Raw genomic sequence first — 19,972 nt, 5'->3', positions numbered from 1 at the left:
TTAGGCATATTAGAAATGTTATACAAGCTATGAGTTATTAATTAATATATTAATGTAGTGAGATTATGGTATTAAAATATATGCAAGTTTTTAATCATACGTAATAGTATTTTATCATATGAAGGTTGTATATACACAAAAAATTTTATAGAATATGTGCAATAATTATTTTATGAATTAAATTGATTTTTATTAATTAATGAAACAGTTTAAGAAGTTGATAATATGAAAAGCAATGTATGCAGTGTTTTTATTATTGATCATTTATTTTTTATTTTTATAAACATGAAATCATTCCGATTAGGAATACAGGGATATAGTATAAGATCTACCTGTGACTTTAAGATAATTGTGTATTTAATTAATTGATTTTCAGATTTTGGCGGTTATTCTTGTATAAATAGGCTTTTGTAACATGTAACAATTGTTCTGATGAAGTCTACTATGTGTAGATGAAAGCGCTAAACTTGTGATTTACGTGGATGAATAAAAGAATTGAACAGTGGATCGTGACTAATTTACTAGAACTCTTTCTGTGTTTTTTTGGACTATTGAGAAGACTAAAAGAGTTAGGCCTGACGTTCAAGCTGCGTCTCAGGAATCCGGTGAGAGCCTCGAGGTGAGTGTTAGCCCAAGATCGCTCCAGACTTCAGATACTTCACTGTTACCAGGAACCGAAATGGAAGCCAGTACAGCGGGTATCCAGAATACATCCGCTGAGGTTTTACAACTTTCAGCTCCTGATGGTGAGGGGGAACCATGGCTCTTGGCATTGGAGGCATTATACTGCCTTGCCATACATCCCAACCTTGGCACCCAGGCCTACTACTGTTCCTGTTCCTTCTACCTCTTTAAAAAGAAAAGAGAAGGAGAAACACAGGGCTAAAGATCCTACTCCAGCTTTGGAGACCTTTCAGGTACTTCAGACCCAGAATCCCCAGTCATTTCAACCACTTGTTACACAGGAAGAATTTGAGCAAAAGTCTTCCTCCTCAGATGAATCCCTGACCTATTGTTCTCAGATTGAATCCCCTAAGGATTTTGCTACTCCTGAAGAAGAAGAGACTCTCGGTCCTGACTCCTCTGGAGAAGATTTCTCATTTGGGGATACTATTTCCCTACTTAGGCAGCATTTTAAGTGGGAGGCCTCAGATGTTTGTGAGACCAAGAAGAGATATTTTGAACTCCTGCAGATGGAGCAGCCCTCACCATCTGCAGTTACTGTTTTACTTCCAGCTTTCCAGGACACCTTCTTAGCTGCTTCCCTGAGCCCAGAGTCACAACCTCCTGCTAACAAGAGACCAGACCTATTTTATAAAGTGACTGCAAAGGAGCAGTATCATTTTAAGAATCCACCAGCAGATCCTGCTGCTGTTGCAGTTTCAGCTAAGTCTTAAAGGCAACTACCTTCATCTTCTCTTTTTCCTACTGATGAGGATACTAAATTTATAGATAGGTTGGGGAAGAAGATATATACTTCTTCCATTTTGGCCATTAGAGCAATTAACTATCACAATCATATGGCCATGTTTTCTCTGGATTCCCTGACCAAGGCCTCTACTCTGCTGTCTGACATGCCAGACTCAGCATTCAAGGTTCAGCTGGCCACCCTTCTGTCCACGGTATCCCAGGTGACTAGACACTCAAAGTGCAGCTATGATGCTGTTGAAGCCTCTTCCAAATCATCTGCATCTGGTTCTGTGTTAAGGAGGTTCTCATGGCTGAGACTCCCACCTTTACCTTTGGATGTCCAAGCGAAATTGTTAGATGCCCCTTTGGATAAATCAGCACTCTTTGGAGCTGCCTCTGCAAAGCTACTTAAGTCACTGCAGGAAAAAGGAAAAGACTTGCAGAATCTGAAACATTTTTGGTGTCACCTGTTCCCAGATTCCATAGGAGCTACCCCCACAAAACCCAGCTTTGTTAAGAGGCAGTCCTCCCACTCCTCTGTTGCTCATTCCAGGGGATGAAAACAACCTAGGAAACAGTCCACTCCTAGATCTTCATCCACCTCAACAGCTTCTTCCTTTTGAAGGCAGCCAGACCCAGATAGAACTCATCCGCAGTGACTCTCTTACCTTACCCCCCTCCACCCCCCTCTCCCTAAGACTACCCTCCTGGTAGAAAATCACCACAGACAGGTGGGTGCTCTCCATCATTAAGAGGGGATATTTCATGACTTGGTGGACATTTCCACCATTCCAGGGAGTTCTACAACCTCCACCCAGTCAGCTTTCACTCTCCCCCACTATCCTGAGACAAGTCCTCTCTCAGGGCACTATAGAAGGAGTACCCGAGGATCAGTTAGCCAAGGAGTTTTACTCCAGGATGTTTTTGGTTTCAAGAAAAGATGGTCCTTAGAAACCCATTCTCAACCTATCCTTCCTCAATCTCTTTCTCAAGGTGCCTACCTTCAAAATGCTCACATTACAGCACCTTCTTCCCCTTATTCCTCAGCAAGCCTTCATGGCCTCCCTGGATCTGAAGGATGCATACCTTCATATCCCTAATCATCCCACTTACAGGAAATTTATTTTGTTTCTCAGTGGGTTCATCACATTTTCTGTTTTCTGCCTTGCCCTTTGGACTCTCCACAGCCCTAAGAGTATTCACCAAATGTCTAGCCCCAATCATTGCATATTGCAGACTACAGGGCATACAAATTTACCCTTACTTGGACAATCTCCTACCCTTACTTGGGCAATCTCCTGATCCAACACCAGGCTTCTCTCACTCTGTCTCAACATCTGGACTGGGTTTGCAGGATTTTGCAAAATCTAGGTTTCACTGTGACTCCGTCACAAGATCTTGTTTTCCTGGGTGCAGGATAAGGACAGACTTGATGTCAGTCTTTGTCCCTGCCCAGAAAGTGGAATTTCTCACCCATTTTTTTCAATCCCTCCTGCTAGTTCCAACCATTTCAGCCAGAGAATTTCAGAGAATCCTGGGATTTATGGCTTCCTTGATCCACATGATCCCTCTAGCCAGGATGCACATGACGAAGTTTCAGTGGGTATTGAGAAATTCTTGGAACCAGCACGTTCATCCCTTTGAAACAAATCTTCCTCTTCTCCTCTGCTTAAAAAGATAACTCGCCTGGTGGATCTCAACTATCACCCACAATCAAGGGGTGCACTTGCAGATTCCTCCACCCAAACAGCATCTTTAGACAGATGCATCAGATCTAGGTTGGGGGCCTATCCTTCACAGTACCAACATCCAGCACAAAGTGCAGGGGGAGTAGTCCATTCAAGAAAGAAAGACCACATCAGTCTAAAAGAGTTAAGGGTCCTTTCTTGGCAGTACAAGCCTTTCAAGAGATCCTTCTGCCAGGCACATTGCAGGTCATCACAAACAACATGACAGTCCTGTGGTACATAACCAGGGAGGAACAAAATCATACCCTCTTTGCAGTCTTGCAATTAAAATCTGGTCACTGGCAACAGCACTACAGATTCATTTGCAGGCAGTTTACATCCCATCAGAAGACAATGTGGTGGCAGACACCCTGAGCAGGACCTTAACTCCCTCCCCCGAATGGATGCCTCACAGGGAGGTGTTTCTGGATCTAGTTCACAAGTGGGGTATTCCTCAGGTAGATCTGTTTGCCTCCTCCCGTAACAGACAAATGCCCCTCTTTTGCACAAGGCTTCCCAATCCACAAGCCTGGAAGGTGGGCACCTTCCCCTTTTCATGGGAGAGAATGTTTCTTTATGCCTTCCCCCTTTCCTTTGATTCACAAAGTCCTTCTGAAAATACAGAAGGACAAACCAAAAATCCTGTTGGTGACTCCCTTCTGTCCAAGGCAGCATTGTTTTCCCCTACTTTTCCATCTAGCCCAAGGCAATCACCACAGGTTATCTCACTGCTTCAACCTACTCACACAAGCCAAGGGGCCCTTTACTCATCCCCACCTTCTCAATCTCAATTTGACAGTGTGGGTGAGAGAGTTCTGATCCCCTTTAGGCACCTATATTCAGAGGACGTACTCAGTGTTCTGCAGGATGCCAGAAAACCAAGTACTATTAGAAACTATTTATTTCAATGGAAAAGATTCTCCAATTGGTGCCATAAGAGTAAATAGGACCCATCTCAAGCTTCTGTTCCAGTGGTCCTTTCCTACTCATGTGAGTTACTGCATTCAGGGTTGACCTATTCTTCAGTAAAAGTGCATCTTTCTGCTATTTCTGCTTGCCTTCCCTTGACTCCACCTCTGGCTACCAGGTTAGATGTCAAGCTCTTTCTGAAAGGGGTCCTTCATTTTATACCTTCTCGTAAGCCCATTCCCTCACCTTGGGCCCTTAACTTTGTGCTGGAAAAACTTATAGTAGCTCCCTTTGAACCAGCCCATTCTTCCTCTCTTGAATTCTGCACTTGGAAAACAGTCTTGTTAGTGGCTCTCACTTCTGCCAGGAGGGTCTCCGCGATCCATGCCCTTATGGGTTCAACTCCCTACCTTGTTTTCCATAACGATCGGGTTTCCCTAAGGACTAGCCCTTCTTTCATGCCAAAAATAGTTAATGAGATATCCTTAAACCAGACCATTATTTTGCCTGTCTTCTACCCTCAGCTACAGAACTTCTCAGAAAGGACCTTGCATTCCTTGGGATGTTCATAGGCATCTGAGGTTCTACTTAGACAAGATAAAATCCTTCAGACAGTCTGATCAACTATTTGTCTCCTTTCATCCTAGGGCCCTAGGCAAGGCCATGTCAAAACAGACAATTGCCTCTTGGATTTCTAAGGCTATTGCCTTTTGCTATTCCTTTCAGAGAAAACAGTTGAGTTAATCTATCAAAGCCCATTCCACTAGAGCGGCTTCCCCTTCAGCAGCCTTTTTCAAGGGCATTGATTACTTTTCTCTTCTGTAGGCAGCAACTTGGTCCTCTGTACATACCTTCACCAAGCATTACAAATTGGATTCCATCTCCAAGGCTAGAACAGGGTTTGCTAGGTCTATTCTGCAGGGTCTCATTGACTCTGCTCCCCTACCTGCCACCCACATTACTACCTAGAGAGGTTTGGTACTCTCCCTAAGGTTAAGAATACTGTAGCATGAGAATAGAAGGACATAGAATAGTTGTATAAGAACTTGCCATAACCATAGATGTCCTTCTCTTCCATGTTGCAGTATTCAGTCCCACCCACCTACCCCCTTTCTCTTTTGACCATATTATAAACTGGGTCCTTCCCCTGACTGCTGACTTTGTGTCTGGGAAGAGTTTTTATACTACCATTACTCCTCCTTTTCCTGGGGGCTCTCTCTATGCAGCAGCCACTTCTGAATTGAGTATGTGCAGATGTCACAGATATAGCCGGTGTCAGTTTATGGCTCTTACATGCAACGTCGCATGTACCCTTGCTTTCAAAACTTTGGTATACTGGCCGGATGTCCCGTGCTGCAGGCAGCAACTCCCTAAGGGTAAGTATATTGCAACATGGAAGAGAAGGACATCTATGGTTATGGTAAGTTCTTACACAACTATTCTTTTTTCCTATATAAAAGGCATAATAAGCAAGTCTTTTTTGTTTGTAGGTGTTGGGTTGGGGATAACAAGGAGAGAGTTGACCACAACTAAATATAAGGCTATAAATAGAATATGACACGAAGCAATAGGTGATGAATTACTACTGTCATTGATTTTAGAAACTATGTAAAAAGAGGAAGCATAATCATTTACTGAAGCAACAAGTTTTGAGATACAGTATGACAGAGTAAATAGCCTGCTTGAGTATGGGCTTTTGACATTGAATGAAGAAACTTTATGTACTAAAATTGTAGTTGTTGGATATTTACACATTTGTGTGTATTGTACTACTACCGTTAATTATTTTTATCTCCACAGGTCCTTGGTGAAATCTCTTTGACAAACAAACCTGTGCAGACAGTGGACAGCATACAGGATGGGCAGCTAATTGCTGTAGCTGGCATTGGTGGTAACCTTCATACAGCTACTCTCTGCTGATCACACAGTATTTGTACCAATAAGCATTATCGACTAAGAATCCATCTTGTATGCCACAAAGAAAAAAATCTACAGTGCCAAACTGCAAGGAAAAATAAATTTGCCTTGCTTCTGTTATTGAAAGTCACCTGTCTGTGAAATGCTTACATGCTCTTCAGTGTGGCTAACTTAATTTTGTCAACTAATTCTCTGATGAAGAAAATAGTTTTGTATAGGCCAAGATATATAATTTTTGTATTATAATTACATTGTATTCTCCCTACAAAATGCATTTTTATGTTAAATTTAGTTACATTGGCAAATATATATCTCTAAATGTCACTAGTATGTTTTAATAAACATTATGACCCAATAGAAGAATGCTTCTTACATTGTGGATTTTTATGTATCTATGCCTACTAACATTGTAGCTTGAGATGCTGGCTTCTGAGTCATTGTACAGTGTTTGCTGTGCATGCTTTATCTTATGTTTTACCTTTTTTATTCTTTTTCCAGATCCCATTTTGTCAGTTTCATGGGTGAGACAATGGAATAACCAAGCAAAACCTACATTGACATGAAGGGGCAAGCAGAGCTCACACAGAAGTTACTCCTACAGAGACCTAGCCAGAGAATGAAAATCTATGAGGCAGCAACACTAACTGCCACCCTGTTGGACCATCTCAGTCCACTTAATATTTTCTCTGAGCAGTTTATCAGTCTACAGCTACTCTGAATTGCTTTTGTTTAGAATTGTCGTCATGATGATCTGTACCACAATAACAAAACATGTATGTTTATGTGTGTGTGTGTGTGTGTGTGTGTTTGTATTTATGTATACATCTCTCAAGATGTAATCGTCTCTGGCAAGGCTGGGAATTCATTTTGAGGCAGCTTTAGTCTGGAGGACATAGAACAGTACTCCAAAGCATTTTCCTGGTGGTGATGCTAACCGTAGTCTCTTGAGAGCATTTTTAAGTCCATGCCCTTCCTAGTAAAATCAGGCAGTGGAATGATCCTTGAACAGGCAGGGGAATACGCACTTCTACGCATCTGCTGGGAACATTTGAGAGTTCAGGAGCCGACCATTGATGGCTACAGCTTTCTGGTGATGAGTCACATTTTATAGATGGCAAGCATCATTACAGATATATTAATTCAGAGTACAACCCCTCTTCTACAGCTCGTATTCGATTGTAGAGACCAGACCCTAGACTTGGTTATCTAGTGCCTGGTGCTGTTTTCTAATCGGGTGCCTCTCAACTCAAAGTTGGGGATCAAAAAACAGGCCCAATCCCAGATCTGGCACTCCTCATTCAAGGAGTAAGCCAGGTCTGTTCTCCGTGATTTGTTCCTCAAATCTTAAGTTGAGAAAAAAATGAGGACTAGAAAAACAATGTTCTCTGTTCTGTAAACTGCAACAAAACTACTAAGTTGCTTGCTGCCACTAATTCTAGCATTGACGTTGCAGCCCTGACAGAAAATGCATTACTGACATTGATTTCTGACTGCCAGTACTGCACTAGAATACACACACACACTACTGAAGTGCTTTGGCAAATGCAGTATCAGAAACTGAATACTGGTACTGAGGCTTGTGCCTCATGACATCTTGAGCCCAGAGTGGCTATGCCCTTTGCCCCCACCCTAGCTATGTCTCTGGTAGTAGCATTTAGATGGTCCTCTGGGTGTGAACATTCAAGAGGTGCATCTGTTTACTGTCCAAGACATTGTGATCCTTCCTTGATTCTGCTTCTTTCAACAGATCAGAACTGAGTGAGTGATACAGTTATTCTGCTTGAAGTGAAATTATTCAAGGACTTTAACAGTTCATGAGATATGAGGGAGTGGGACAGGGTACCTGTATGCATACCTCTCAACCTTGTAGCACAAGAAATGTAGTCAAAGCCAAAAATAAGATGGGACAAAGACCCACAATCTGGGATGTGTTTTAATTATTCCTTTTATAAATTTTAAAAGTTGCTATTGCTAGAATAACAGCTTTTGCCTTAACATGCATTTACTGAAGGTTATGAAGTCTGAAACGCAAATGTGTTGTTACTTACAGCTTGCAGTCCTCAACCATTTGCCAGAAAACCACAAAATAAATGAGGAACAGAACAAAATTATGAGGCTAAAATCTGGACATTCTGTGAAAATATGGCAGTTGTGAGGTATGCCTATAACATGACAGCAGAAGTGTCTTGTCAATTCCGGGACAGTTTGAAGGAATGGGGAGTCTGTTCATGCAGGGGAAGGCTTCAGGACAGAGTTGAGAGGAATAGAAGAGGACACCAGGGCGAATTTTTCAAATGGGACTCTGAGTCAAATGAAAAGGTAACAGAGGTGTAACACTGCACTGCAATTATGCACAATAATAATGAAACTCTAATTTTTGAGATTATTGATTGACTGCAGTCATCCCTGATTTATGACAGCAGGAAAAACTTAAAAATAGACATGAGGATGTTCTGACAAGTCAGGGTCAGGTATGCAAGTGTGTGTGTGTGTGTGTGTGTGTGTGTGTGTGTGTGTGTGTGTGTGTGTGTGTGTGTGTGTCTGTGTGAATGGAAGGTCATTGCCAATGTGATCCATGGGCCATCAGAACTGTGCTGATTTCAAGTAGCTGTAGTTAATGGCAATTCAGAGACATGCAAATTAGCCAATAATGATGTCGTTGCTCATTGCGGATAATGTGACCGTGACTTGCAAAATACTATATCACTTAAAGAATCCCTTTTTATTGGAGCTCTTTCTGAATCCCTGAGATTGTTTTTTTTGTGGAAGCTGAACTAACTACATCTTCTGCGGCTGTTGGGCTCCCCTCAGTGGACAAGGGAGAGCCACTCTTGGCAGTCTTAGGAGAGGGAACAAGGAAGACTTCCTGTTTTGTCAGAATGTTGTGCCCATCCCTGTGGAAGTTGCCGTTAACAGCATTGTTGACCCCATTTTTCCTGTCTAAAAGAAACAGAAAACTATACATGCATCTGGTACTCCTCCTCATATTTCTTTAGACTGGAGTAGTTTACGGGGTGTGGCTCAGGGTTTAATTCAGGCTGTTGATACTTCCCGTAAGGTGGTTTCTGATAAAAGAAAGAGGGATTCCTCTTTTCCTGAAGAGATTTAAGTTTCTGTATCTGAACTGGAAGATGAAGAGACACATACAGGGTTTTCTCCTCAGATTTCTGATTCAGAATTAGGGAAGAGCTCAGTTATTGACTCATCCATGGGGTCTCTTTCTGTGAGACTATTCCTGAATGTGCCATTGTTTTCAGCGAGAGGACACTGATGATTTTCAGTCCCTAAGAAAATACTATGAGCTGTTACAGAAGGAATTTCCAGAACCTGCAATAATTCCTCCATTTCTGTCAGCTTTGGAGGATATGTGTGTTACTGTCTGCAATTCTCCTGACAGCCAACTGCCTTTAAAAGGGCAGATAGGATATATAAAGTTCTTGAGTCTTAAGTTATTTTCACTCTTTCCAAATCTGATCCAGCAGATGTAGCTTTAGTTATTCATTCTGCTGCTAACCTTTTAATTCCAATTCTATTTCTGATAAGGATGGTAAGATTATTGTTAAATATGGGGGAAAATTATATACTTCTGCAACTTTAATTGTCAGAATTTTTTATTGTCAGGCTCATATGTTAAGATTTGTCCTGACTTTGTGTGAAAGTATGAGGAATGCTTTGTCTGCAGTTTCTTCTTGTAAGGAAAAATCTGCTTTAAATAATTTAATTTCTTCTATTGTTCAAATCTCTATGCATTGTATACGGTGTGTGTGTGTGTGTGTGTATGACTCTGGTACTTCAAGGTCTATGGCAACTGGTACTATTTTGAGATGTGCATGGCTGTGTTCTCTGAACTTCCCAGAAGATGTTAAAAATTATATTTTAAATTTTCCTTAGAGATTTAGTTTTTGGCCCCTTTCATGTAGGTGTGATAAAAAGTGTGATGAAAGGGTTAACTGATTCGGGGAACCTGTAAGATTTTTCAGCCCTTCTTTTACAAATTTTCCAAGGAATTCTTTAACTCCTCATTCAGTTTGGATAAGAAACAAAATAAACAGAAACTCACCAAACCAAGACAGTCCAATAAGTCAGAATAACTGTTTGAGACTCACCCTGGCAATCCTTTTTTTTCCTTCCAGAAAGTCTGAATATCCAACAGATAGTTTCAGACAAATGGGTTCTGAAGATCATCCATCAAGATTACAGATAGCAATGGGAGGAAATTTGTCATTTCCAGGGGTTAATCTATCATTCATCTCACACTGTCCCAGATTGTGATAGAACTAGTTCCTCGTTCCCCAGTGGGGAAAGATTTTTATTCAAGGACATTTTTAGTGACAAAGAATGAAAATGCTTGGAGACCAGTTCTGGATCTTTTTTCCTAGACCTATTTTTGATAGTGCCCAAGTTCAGAATGATGTCCTTTCACAACAGTTGCCTGTTCTTCCTTATTCAAGTTTCCTAGTAACACTAGATTTAAAAGATGCTTATCCCTAAATCCCTGAGATTGTTTTTGTGGAAGCTGAACCAGTTACGTCCTTCCTATTCATCCACACTTCAGGCATTTCTTATGTTTTGTATATCTGGATGACATCATCAGTTCTCTACCTTACCCCTTGGACTATCCACTGCACCAAGAGTGTTCACAAAGTGTCTAGCTCCAGTTATTCCTCATTGCAGGCTACAGGGTATCTTCATTTTTCCATATTTAGACATCTTGCTTATTTTTGCAGACTCTTTTTCAAGGTGTCCAGAATCTGTCAGGTGAGTGATATCTTACACATGTTGGGATGCTGAGAGAGCATTCAAAAGCCTTTCTTTACTTCTTCTCACAGGATTGTGTTTCTGGGATGTCAGCTAGACACTACAGTTAAAAGAACGTTTCTTCCAAATGAAAAAAATATTTATATCTAAATTTATTTCTAGGGTTTTCCACTCATACTTCGGTATATGTAAGGGAATACCTCAAGGGTTTTGGTCACTTTGGCATCTGTGATTCTCATAATACCCCTGGCAAGACTCCATATGAGAATGATACAGTAGTATCTGAAGTCTTTTTGATCCCAGCACCCATATCCCTTGTCTTTTCATATCCCAATGCTGGGGTTTGTCAGAAAAGAAATCACTTAGTGGCGATAACAGATATCCCTAAATCCAGGTCTCACCTCTCCCTCCTGGTTCCAAAGTAGTCAGTTACAACAGATACTTCATACTTTGCTTGGGGAATAGTTTCAGAAAGAATAAAAGTTCAGGGTGGGTGGGACACCAAAGACAGACTGTCACAATAATATCAAAGAGATGCTTGCCCTGATCAAGGAACTCAACTCTCTCAGTCATTTTTGGTCCCTGGGACCTCTTCAGGTTGTTGCAGACAATACTGCAGTTGTGATAAATCAAGAAGCAGGAGGATCCAGGTTGTGCCTCCTTTGCAGACTAGTCATGTTAGCTTGGGAAATAGCTTCACAGCACACTTTTACTATACAGGCATCCTATATTCGATTAGAGCAGAATTGTTTGCAGGCAAGCTTTGCAGGACCAGGGCAGACACTCATGGATGGAAACTAGATCGGGGGTCTTCCAAGATTAGATCTGTCTGTGAGGAGTTCCTCAAGTAGACCTCTTTACCTCCTCTCTGAAGAATGAACTAGCAAGATTCTGTTCCAGGATTCCATACAAGAAGACCTGGAAGACAGATGCCTTTTTTCCTTGGACAACAATGTTGCTATATGCTATTCCATGATTTCCACTAATATCTGGGGTACTTCTGAAGATTCAGAAGGTATCCCCCAAGATCATTGTGGTGACTCCCTTCTGCCCCAGGTGGTTCTTCCTTCTTCTGGAAATTGTCAGGGGTAACCAAACTTCCTTTCAGGCTGGATCTACTGTCACAAGAACATGGGTGTTTGATACAACCTGACATCAATCAGCTTTAATTGATTTCCTGGATGATGGGGTCTAAATTCCTTTCAGGCGACTATTTAGTGAGGATATGCAGCAGGTACTAATGGAGGCAAAAAAGCCTGCTAGAAAATCAAGTATTAGCAAGTGGAAAAAGTTTTCTAGTTGGTGCCAACAACATAACCAGCACCCATTCAGGGCTAGTTGTTATCTGGTTTTACAATATTTAGTATGTGTTATTATGCTAAGGCCTTTCTTAATCCTCTATCCGAATTCATTTGTCATTCATTTCAGCATGTCTGCCCATGGATCCTCCTCTTTAAATGCATTCTCATGTCAAAAATGTTTTTCAAAGGTGTTTTACACAGGAGGCCTTCAAGAAAACTGGTGGCTAAAACTATAAGAGTTTGAGCCATTAGTCTTACTGCATCAGTGGTATTGTCTGTGTATCAAGAAAGGAGAAGTTCTTTGTCTAAAATTACAATTGGTTTACTAGAGAATTTCATGATTTAGAATCTTCAGAAATATGACATATGCTATCCTAATTGTAAGAGGCTGTCTCTGTTGTTTCTGCCCTTCTAGTCTATACATGACTTTATTATAAACAATGTGCCATACTTGTACAACACTGAAGGGTGATGTAATCTACTTAGAATCTTTAGGTATATGTCGGGCAGTTGCATTCAGTCACAAAGAGAGCAAGTCTGAAGAGTAGAATATGTGAAAACATTTGTTATTTCCTCCACCTAGGAGATGGCACAGTGCAGCAAGAGAGCAATAATCCATATGGTGCCATTGATTATATTTGTGCATAGCACACACATATGATCTGTGATTCTAGGTCACATTCTGTCAGTAATCAAACTATCAGTAAAGCTTCAAACATTGCCTGTTATCATGTTGTATATTGTTCTTTATGCTCTTTGACACTAGTAGCATTATGCACAAATGTCTGTTCTACAGTTTGTTTTGGTAAAGAACAATAACTACACTTGCTTCAGGTACTTGTGTTTTGAATGATTCAGGATTTTGGCAGATAGGCCATCTGTTGTGCTTTGTGAAGCATCCAGATAAAGTAGACCATTCTCAAACTGAACTGTGCTGACCTCAGAGATCTGATAATTGTCTCAAGGCTGGGGCTGCAGCTATGTAGATGGTCCCACGCAGTGTTTTGTAAACCATATAGGTTACTGAGTGCTTTATTTAATTGTATTTATTTGTTCATTTGCTAAGAGTCTAAGGCTGATCTTTATGGACCTTTTTCAACACAACTTAGGACCCAAGGTAAAGTGCAAACTCTATATGCATGAGTAGTTTAAGTTGATTAACTTAAGCAATTATAGATGAGAAGAAAACCATATCAGCAAGCAAAGGTACATCCAGATGAACCTAACTAGTTAAAGCTTTCTCTGGATGAAAGAAGAAAAAAACACTAGAAATAATGTTTTGCAGTGAGCAAGCCTCCCACCACAACTGTACCTTGTGGAGGGACTTCACTCTCTATACCCCCTTCCTTAAATATACTCACACAACCACAGAGAAAGGGGACAACTGAAAAACTTATGTCAGTTGCTACCAGTACTGTAAGAAAAACAGTGCTAGCAATGATTCCATGTGAGAAAGAGCAACTAACTAATTGCATTTTGTGCATGTGTGGTTGATGAGTTCCAGTCTCATATACTTTACACTTGACCATTGTTGGGACACACCCCAGCACATATACACAAACAGTAACTAGAGGTTGCCTTAATACCCACAGCTTAGAAATGTAAGGCAGCAGCAGTAAACACTACATTACCAAGCAACATTTTTAACACCTTTATTTAATTATCACTTAGGATATAAGCAAACATACAGTTATTTAAAAGAAAAAACATGTTAACATGTTCACAGATAAAACATTATATATCACGTATATTCTTTTATACAATTATCATCAATCCAACATTACATAAATTGGTCAATTCCTGCCTTCCCTTAAGCCTTACTCCTCCTCCAAAACATTATTTTGCATGTATTGTTCACACAGTTTCATTTTTTCTACGTAATTTGCCCCTACCATTTTTGAAAGATTTCACTTTCAGTTATTTTATCACTGTTACAATATTCCCTACTTCAATGATTTAGACTTTGCTGTCCATTTTTTAGTAATTACTTTTTGGCAGCCATCAGAATTAAACTTAGCATGCCTTTCTATGTCTAGGCAATTCAAATTCTGTAAATCCACTCAAAAAAAATAATTTCTGTAGTTACATCCATTTCTTCATCCAATATTTCTGGCAGAGTACCCCGTAGGAAATTTTTAAAGTCTGCCAACTCATTACACTCCCAAAATATGTATTCAGTTACCTCTTTCTCCTCCATCACATCTCAAACCTTTGTCATATACCAGAGGAAAAATTCTTTGGAGACTGCTTGGGGTATAAAAATACCTATGCAAATACTTTCAAGAAAAAAAAATGTTGGACTTTGTTGTATATTTGGGAGTCATACATAATGTCCTCCCATTGTTTCCTTGTGAACTGCTTATCCAGCCTGTCTTCCCCAATATTTCTAACCTTCTCTGATTGATTTCTATAGTTACTATGCAATATTTTATATGCCCCACTAATTATCATTTTTTAGCAGCAACTTCTATTCTAGATTCAACTAAAAGAATATCAGAACAGGTATTTCATTTAGTTGTACTAAGAGTTTTTGTGCTCTGGAGTTATCAAAAACAATTGCTTAACAGCAGTCTTTCTAAACTCATGCATATTGTCCATAAACTCTGTTATTTTCTCTTTAGCACCCTGTATTTGTGTTTCTTCTTCATCTTCTGATATTCCCCTTATTCTGCAATATTTTAACCTTTGTCAGCCCCTCTAGAAAATTTTGTTAGTTTTTAACCATATCTGTCTTTCTTTTATTTCTATCATATTTTTAGCTCCACTTCCATTTCATCCCACTCACAAGCTACAACTTCTGAAGAAATTGCTATCTTCCTTAATAGCACTCAAATAAATTCCATTACTCATTCCTGACATTCCTCTCTTTTTATGGAAAAGCACCAATGTCTCATTTATACTTCATTACAATGCATTTTTTCTTAGTTGTTATTGGCGCATGATTTGAAATAGTTATTGGATGTCTGCCAAAGCTTTCAATTAAATGCACATTTTCAAGTGAAATATAACTTCTGTCCAGTCTAACCCAGTTATTGTACCTAGGGGGATAATATGTACATTCTCTTCAGGTTCTTACTATGAATTCATGTCTTCCTTACAAAATATTTTATTTATTTATTTATTTAATTTGTTTGACATTTGTTTACTGCGAAAGTCCGACTGAGTACAAGCCCAGTTTTAGTGGAGGCCTGTGGAGAAAAGCTCCACAGTATAGTTTAAACAGAATTACAAATCAACATTGGTTAAAAAGACTAAGACAATCACACAGGAGTACTGTTTGTGGATACAGTAAGAAAATAAGCAAATATGAAGCAAGCATTATAGTTAAACATACAATGTTATGTAATCCTACCTCGCCGTAATTCTTGCTGGCTGGGTTCTAAAGCTCGAAAACTTCCAGTGGCTCGAGGCTAATCCCTATCCTATGATGCCCCAGGCTACATCCCCAGAGCTTGTTTGCTGTGCAAGCTTTGAGATGTTTCTCCAGTTGGCTTATAAGTATAACTTTTCAATTATTTGGTATTTTTCCTAGCTAGTTGTACGATTTTTTCTTCCCTATATACCCCTAACTTCTAGCTGTTCGTGTTGTCTGCATTAGAACCCTTTTAAGCCCCCCCTTTTAGAGAGTGCCGTTTTAGTTAGAGGAGACTCTCTGCCCTTTATGTTTCAGGGCCTTTTTCTCTCCCAGGTCAGAACCCGTTTAAGTTAGAGGGTTCTGCCCTTTCACCTTTTGGTAGAATCCGTTTCAGTTAGAGGATTCTATTTAAAAAAAAAAAAGTTTTAAATTAGTACCTAGTAGTTGTTATTGTTGATTGTTCTTTGTCATTATTGTCTACAATGTCTAAAGAGAGTTCAAAGGACTCCTCTAAAGAGCCCAAGGAGCATAAGCCTTCTAGGTTCAAGAAATGTGCAAAGTGTGCTGAAAAGATGTCAACAGATGCGCACAATAATTGTTTACTGTCTAGGTGCCATATATCTGCAAGACCCTTGCACTACGTCACGGGTTTAGTAGCAGAGTTTTGCAGGAGCGGAAAAATAAGTTAATGGCCAAAGGTCTTCTTCCTTTTCAGCAAGCTTTGGATGAGGGCTCAAAGTCATCTAGAAAGAGGCCAGCTTCTGCTCGAGATTCGGAACCACGCAAAAAGATTTTGGAACTGAGGGCTCTTGGCTCCGACAAGTCTGCATCACCGACCTCTTCGGCACCATTAGTGTCAAAGGAGCCGACTGAGGTTTCCACTCCTCGGACCCCAGCTTTGGATCTGACGGTGGTGTCACCAGTCTTGAGAGATCCCATATTGGAGTCTAGGAGATCTCCCTCATTGTCCACCCACTCCTCCAGGAGTCTTTCGGATGATGATGTAGAGCGGGTGGTGAAGAGATTGTTAGGCACACCAGCCCTGGCTAAATTGCTTTCACCTCTGGGCCCAAAGGCGTCGGAGCCGCCTGTCTCCACTCCACTTTCTTTGATTCCTCCTCCGATTATCCTAGAGTCTTTGGAGCCAGAGGGTATGGATCCGATTGTAGTGGAACCGTTGAACCCAAGACCCTTGCCAACTTCTTCAGTTCCAACTTCAGCTCTGGTGTCTTCGGCTCCATCCAGTGCCGAGACATCTGGGAGCCGATGCTCTCCAGTCAGCTCCAGAGGGAGAGTCAGCACGGTATGTCTTCCGATCGGACTCTCTCCCTCTTGGTGCTTCAGCTCATTTGAGCTCGGCACCTACCCCTGCCTCAGAACTGCCTCCTCCTCAGAGCCGATCTCTAGCATCCTCGGTGCGGAGGTCTTCTCCGAAGCATGGTGGGGGTTGTTTTGAGGTAGCAGAGAGGATGCTGTCCCCTCAGACGGCACCGCTCTTGGATCCACTCCCTATTCCCCACCAGGTGCCTGTGTCTATCTCTTCTCCACCCCCTCCTAAGCATAGAGATCTGGAGCCCCAGGTGACCACCACGGGTGGTGCCCCCTCTTTCGGGACTTCTCCTGAGTATCCCTCAGAGGATGTTCTCAGGAAGGGGCTTTGCAAGAGGAAACACATTGACTCCCCTGAGTCCGTCACTTCAGCCTGATTTGGATAAATTCGAGGGGTCCCCAAGATCCCCCTCTGAGGATGTCTCCTTTGCAGATATCATGGAAATCCTGAAATAGAGGGGTGATTGGCAGCCCATCAACCCTTCGGAGGATAATTCAGTATACCTGGAAGCTTTCGGATCTCGCCCTTCCACCTCCTGGGTGACTCCTCCTTACGACAAAATGTTTGATGTCATTTTTAGGAAAGCATGGACTTCGCCGGACACTGTGGAGCCTATTCCGAGGAGGCCAAACAAATTTATTACAGCCTCTAAAGAAAAGGAATTTTGAACAAATGGAGTCCCCATAGATGCCGTGGTGGTGGCGGTAATGTGGTGGCGGTAATGAAGAAGGAACTGTCAGAAACCTCTTCATCTATCCATCCTCCTAATAAAGGGTCTAGGACTATGGATAGATATGGCAAGCACATGTTCTGTTCAGCGACCTTTACCTTGCGGTCGCTGAACTATTTATCCCATTTTACTAGACTTCAAAGGGATCTCATCAAAGAACTAGGAGATACCCTTCAGGGAGCAGTAGCTGCGGGGTCCACAGACAAGATATCCTCACATCTGGCCACTCTTACCTCTGTCATGAACTCCTCTATGAGGCTAATATCCTATTCAGCTGACGGAGCAAGTAGAGCGGCGGCATCAGGAATCTCTCTCAGGAGACATTCCTGGATGTACCTTTGTAACTTTGCTGACCCTTTTATGTCTTAATTTACCAATGTCCCTTTTGATGGTTCAGCCTTGTTTGGACCCATGGTGAAAGAGACACTGACCAGGTGCAAGAAGGACGGGAGCACCTTATCTGCCATGGGAGTCTGTTCTTCTGCCCCTTCCAGACCTTATCCCAAAGGTCAAAAATGTGGGAAAAAGTAGTTCCGCAAATCCCAAAAAGGTGTCTCGGATACACATGACGATTCTTCCCCAGGGGAAGAGGGGGAAGTTATAATGGAAGACGCTGCCCTTGTGGCAGAGGGGGTCTGCAGAATCAGGGCAACAGGGAGACCTTCTCTGATAGGCCCTACCAGTGCTCCTGAAAGGAGACCCACATGTCCTTCTCTGGAGGCAGTCAGGGGTTGCTTGTCATTGTACCCAGACACCTGGCAACAAATTTCCCCAAGACAAATAGGTACAAGATATAATATCCAGAGGTTACCTCATTCCCTTTTCTTCCACCCCTCCAAAACTTCAGTTCTTACCAGATGTTCCACCTGTGCAAAAGGACTTGGCAACTCTAGAGATTCAATTGTTGCTAGACAAAAGTCATCCAAGAAGTCCCCATAGACCAGATAGGATCTGGGACTTACTCAAGGTTCTTTTTAGTGCCAAAAAAGATAGGAGACTGACGATCCATCCTAGATCTCAGCAGATTAAACAAATCTGTAAAGAAAACAAAGTTCCGGATGGTAACCCTGCAGTCGATATTCCCCTTCATAGGGAAAGACAACCGGTTATGCTCTATCGATCTCAAGGATGCGTACTACCATATAAAAATGGACAGGCGGTCCAGAACGTATCTGTGCTTCTGGCTGGGAGCCAGTCACTACCAATTTCAAGCCCTGCCATTTGGCCTCACTACAGCCCCCAGAGTGTTCACCAGATATATGGCAGTGGTTACGGCTCACCTGAGACATCAGGGATTCCGAGTGTTTCCATATCTGGACGACTGGCTCCTCACCACCTCCACCAGGTATCTACTATCTCAGGCCAGGGATGAAACCCTTCTTCTTTACAACAAGCTGGGCATCACTATAAATCTAGAAAAATCTGCCTTGTTACTGTCGCAACATATTATTGTCTTAGGAGCAGAGTTAAACTCAAGAGACATGACAGCAAGACTCACCCCAGATCTAATCCATTCCCTGCATCAACAGGTAAAAATTTTGATTTCAACAAAGAAAGTCCAGGTCAGATGTGTTACAGACCCTGGGAACCATGGCTGCTGCCATTCTGCTGGTGCCCGTAGCCCTTTTAAACACGAGACTCCTACAATGGCTTTTATTCGCACAGTGGTCGATGCATGATCTCCCTCTTTCACATCGGATATACATCATGGAGTCTTGCAAAAGAGATTTAACTTGGTGACTTTAGACAGACCAGCTGTATCTAGGTCGTCCCATTGTGTTTCCCCAACCAAAGGCAGTGTTAACCACGGACGCTTCCCAGATCAGGTGGGGGGGGTCATTATCTGAGAAGGGCAGTTCTAGGATTATGGCAGGACCACAAGAACTATCTGCATATGCATTGGATTCTCTCCCTCTAGGAACAATTGCAATTCAGACAGACAACATGTCGGTAATGTGGTATATAAACAAACAAGGAGGAACCAAATCTTACCCTTTGTCAAGAGGCGTTAAGAGTTTGGCAATGGGCATTTGCTTCTCAACGCTTTCTAATTGCAACCCACATCCCGGAGAAATCCAGTGTGATAGCGGACAGACTCAGCAAGACTCTCCTGTTACCTCACGAGTGGTCCCTGAACAGAGAGATTGCGGAGATGATTTTCCGCAGATGGGGCCTGCATGGCTGCGACCTCTTCGCCACTCCCAAGAATACCAAATGCAGCAACTACTTTGCCCTAATTCCCCCAAAGGGGAAGCCATCCAGGGATGCACTGGTTCATGATTGGCCCTCGGGATTACTCTATGCCTTTTCCCCCTTTCCACTCATTCCAAAGGTGTTACATGTTACAGAAAGCCAAATGGTCGAGAAGCAAAATGATCCTCATTGCTCCATACTGGCCTCATCAGGTTTGGTTTCCTTTTCTACAAACCCACCTCTTGGAGGAACCTTGGATTATGGATCCAATTCTGGACCTTCTGACCCACTCTTCAGGAGAGTTCCATCCGTCCATCCACACCCTCAAGTTGACAGCTTGGC

The 19,972-nt window shown here is 41.8% G+C and overlaps 1 protein-coding gene across 2 annotated transcripts in view; it reads left to right on the top strand.

The window, feature by feature from the left end:
* Positions 1-6,323, top strand: part of LOC122811581 (uncharacterized WD repeat-containing protein alr2800-like) — a 1,490,464-nt gene extending 1,484,141 nt beyond the window's left edge. For both annotated transcript variants that reach the window (XM_044083513.1, XM_044083512.1), the window contains exon 8: positions 5,847-6,323. In XM_044083513.1, the coding sequence (XP_043939448.1) occupies positions 5,847-5,966 (120 nt within the window). In that variant the 3' untranslated portion in view covers positions 5,967-6,323. The remainder of the gene's footprint in view (positions 1-5,846) is intronic.
* Positions 6,324-19,972: the final 13,649 nt, after the last annotated feature.

The sequence above is a fragment of the Protopterus annectens genome, chromosome 9.part0 (assembly GCF_019279795.1).
Source record: "Protopterus annectens isolate FY-2018-M chromosome 9.part0, PAN1.0, whole genome shotgun sequence".
NCBI classification, from domain to species: Eukaryota; Metazoa; Chordata; order Ceratodontiformes; family Protopteridae; genus Protopterus; species Protopterus annectens.
Note: the sequence above shows the minus strand (reverse complement) of the source record. Positions and strands in the feature narration are given on the sequence as shown.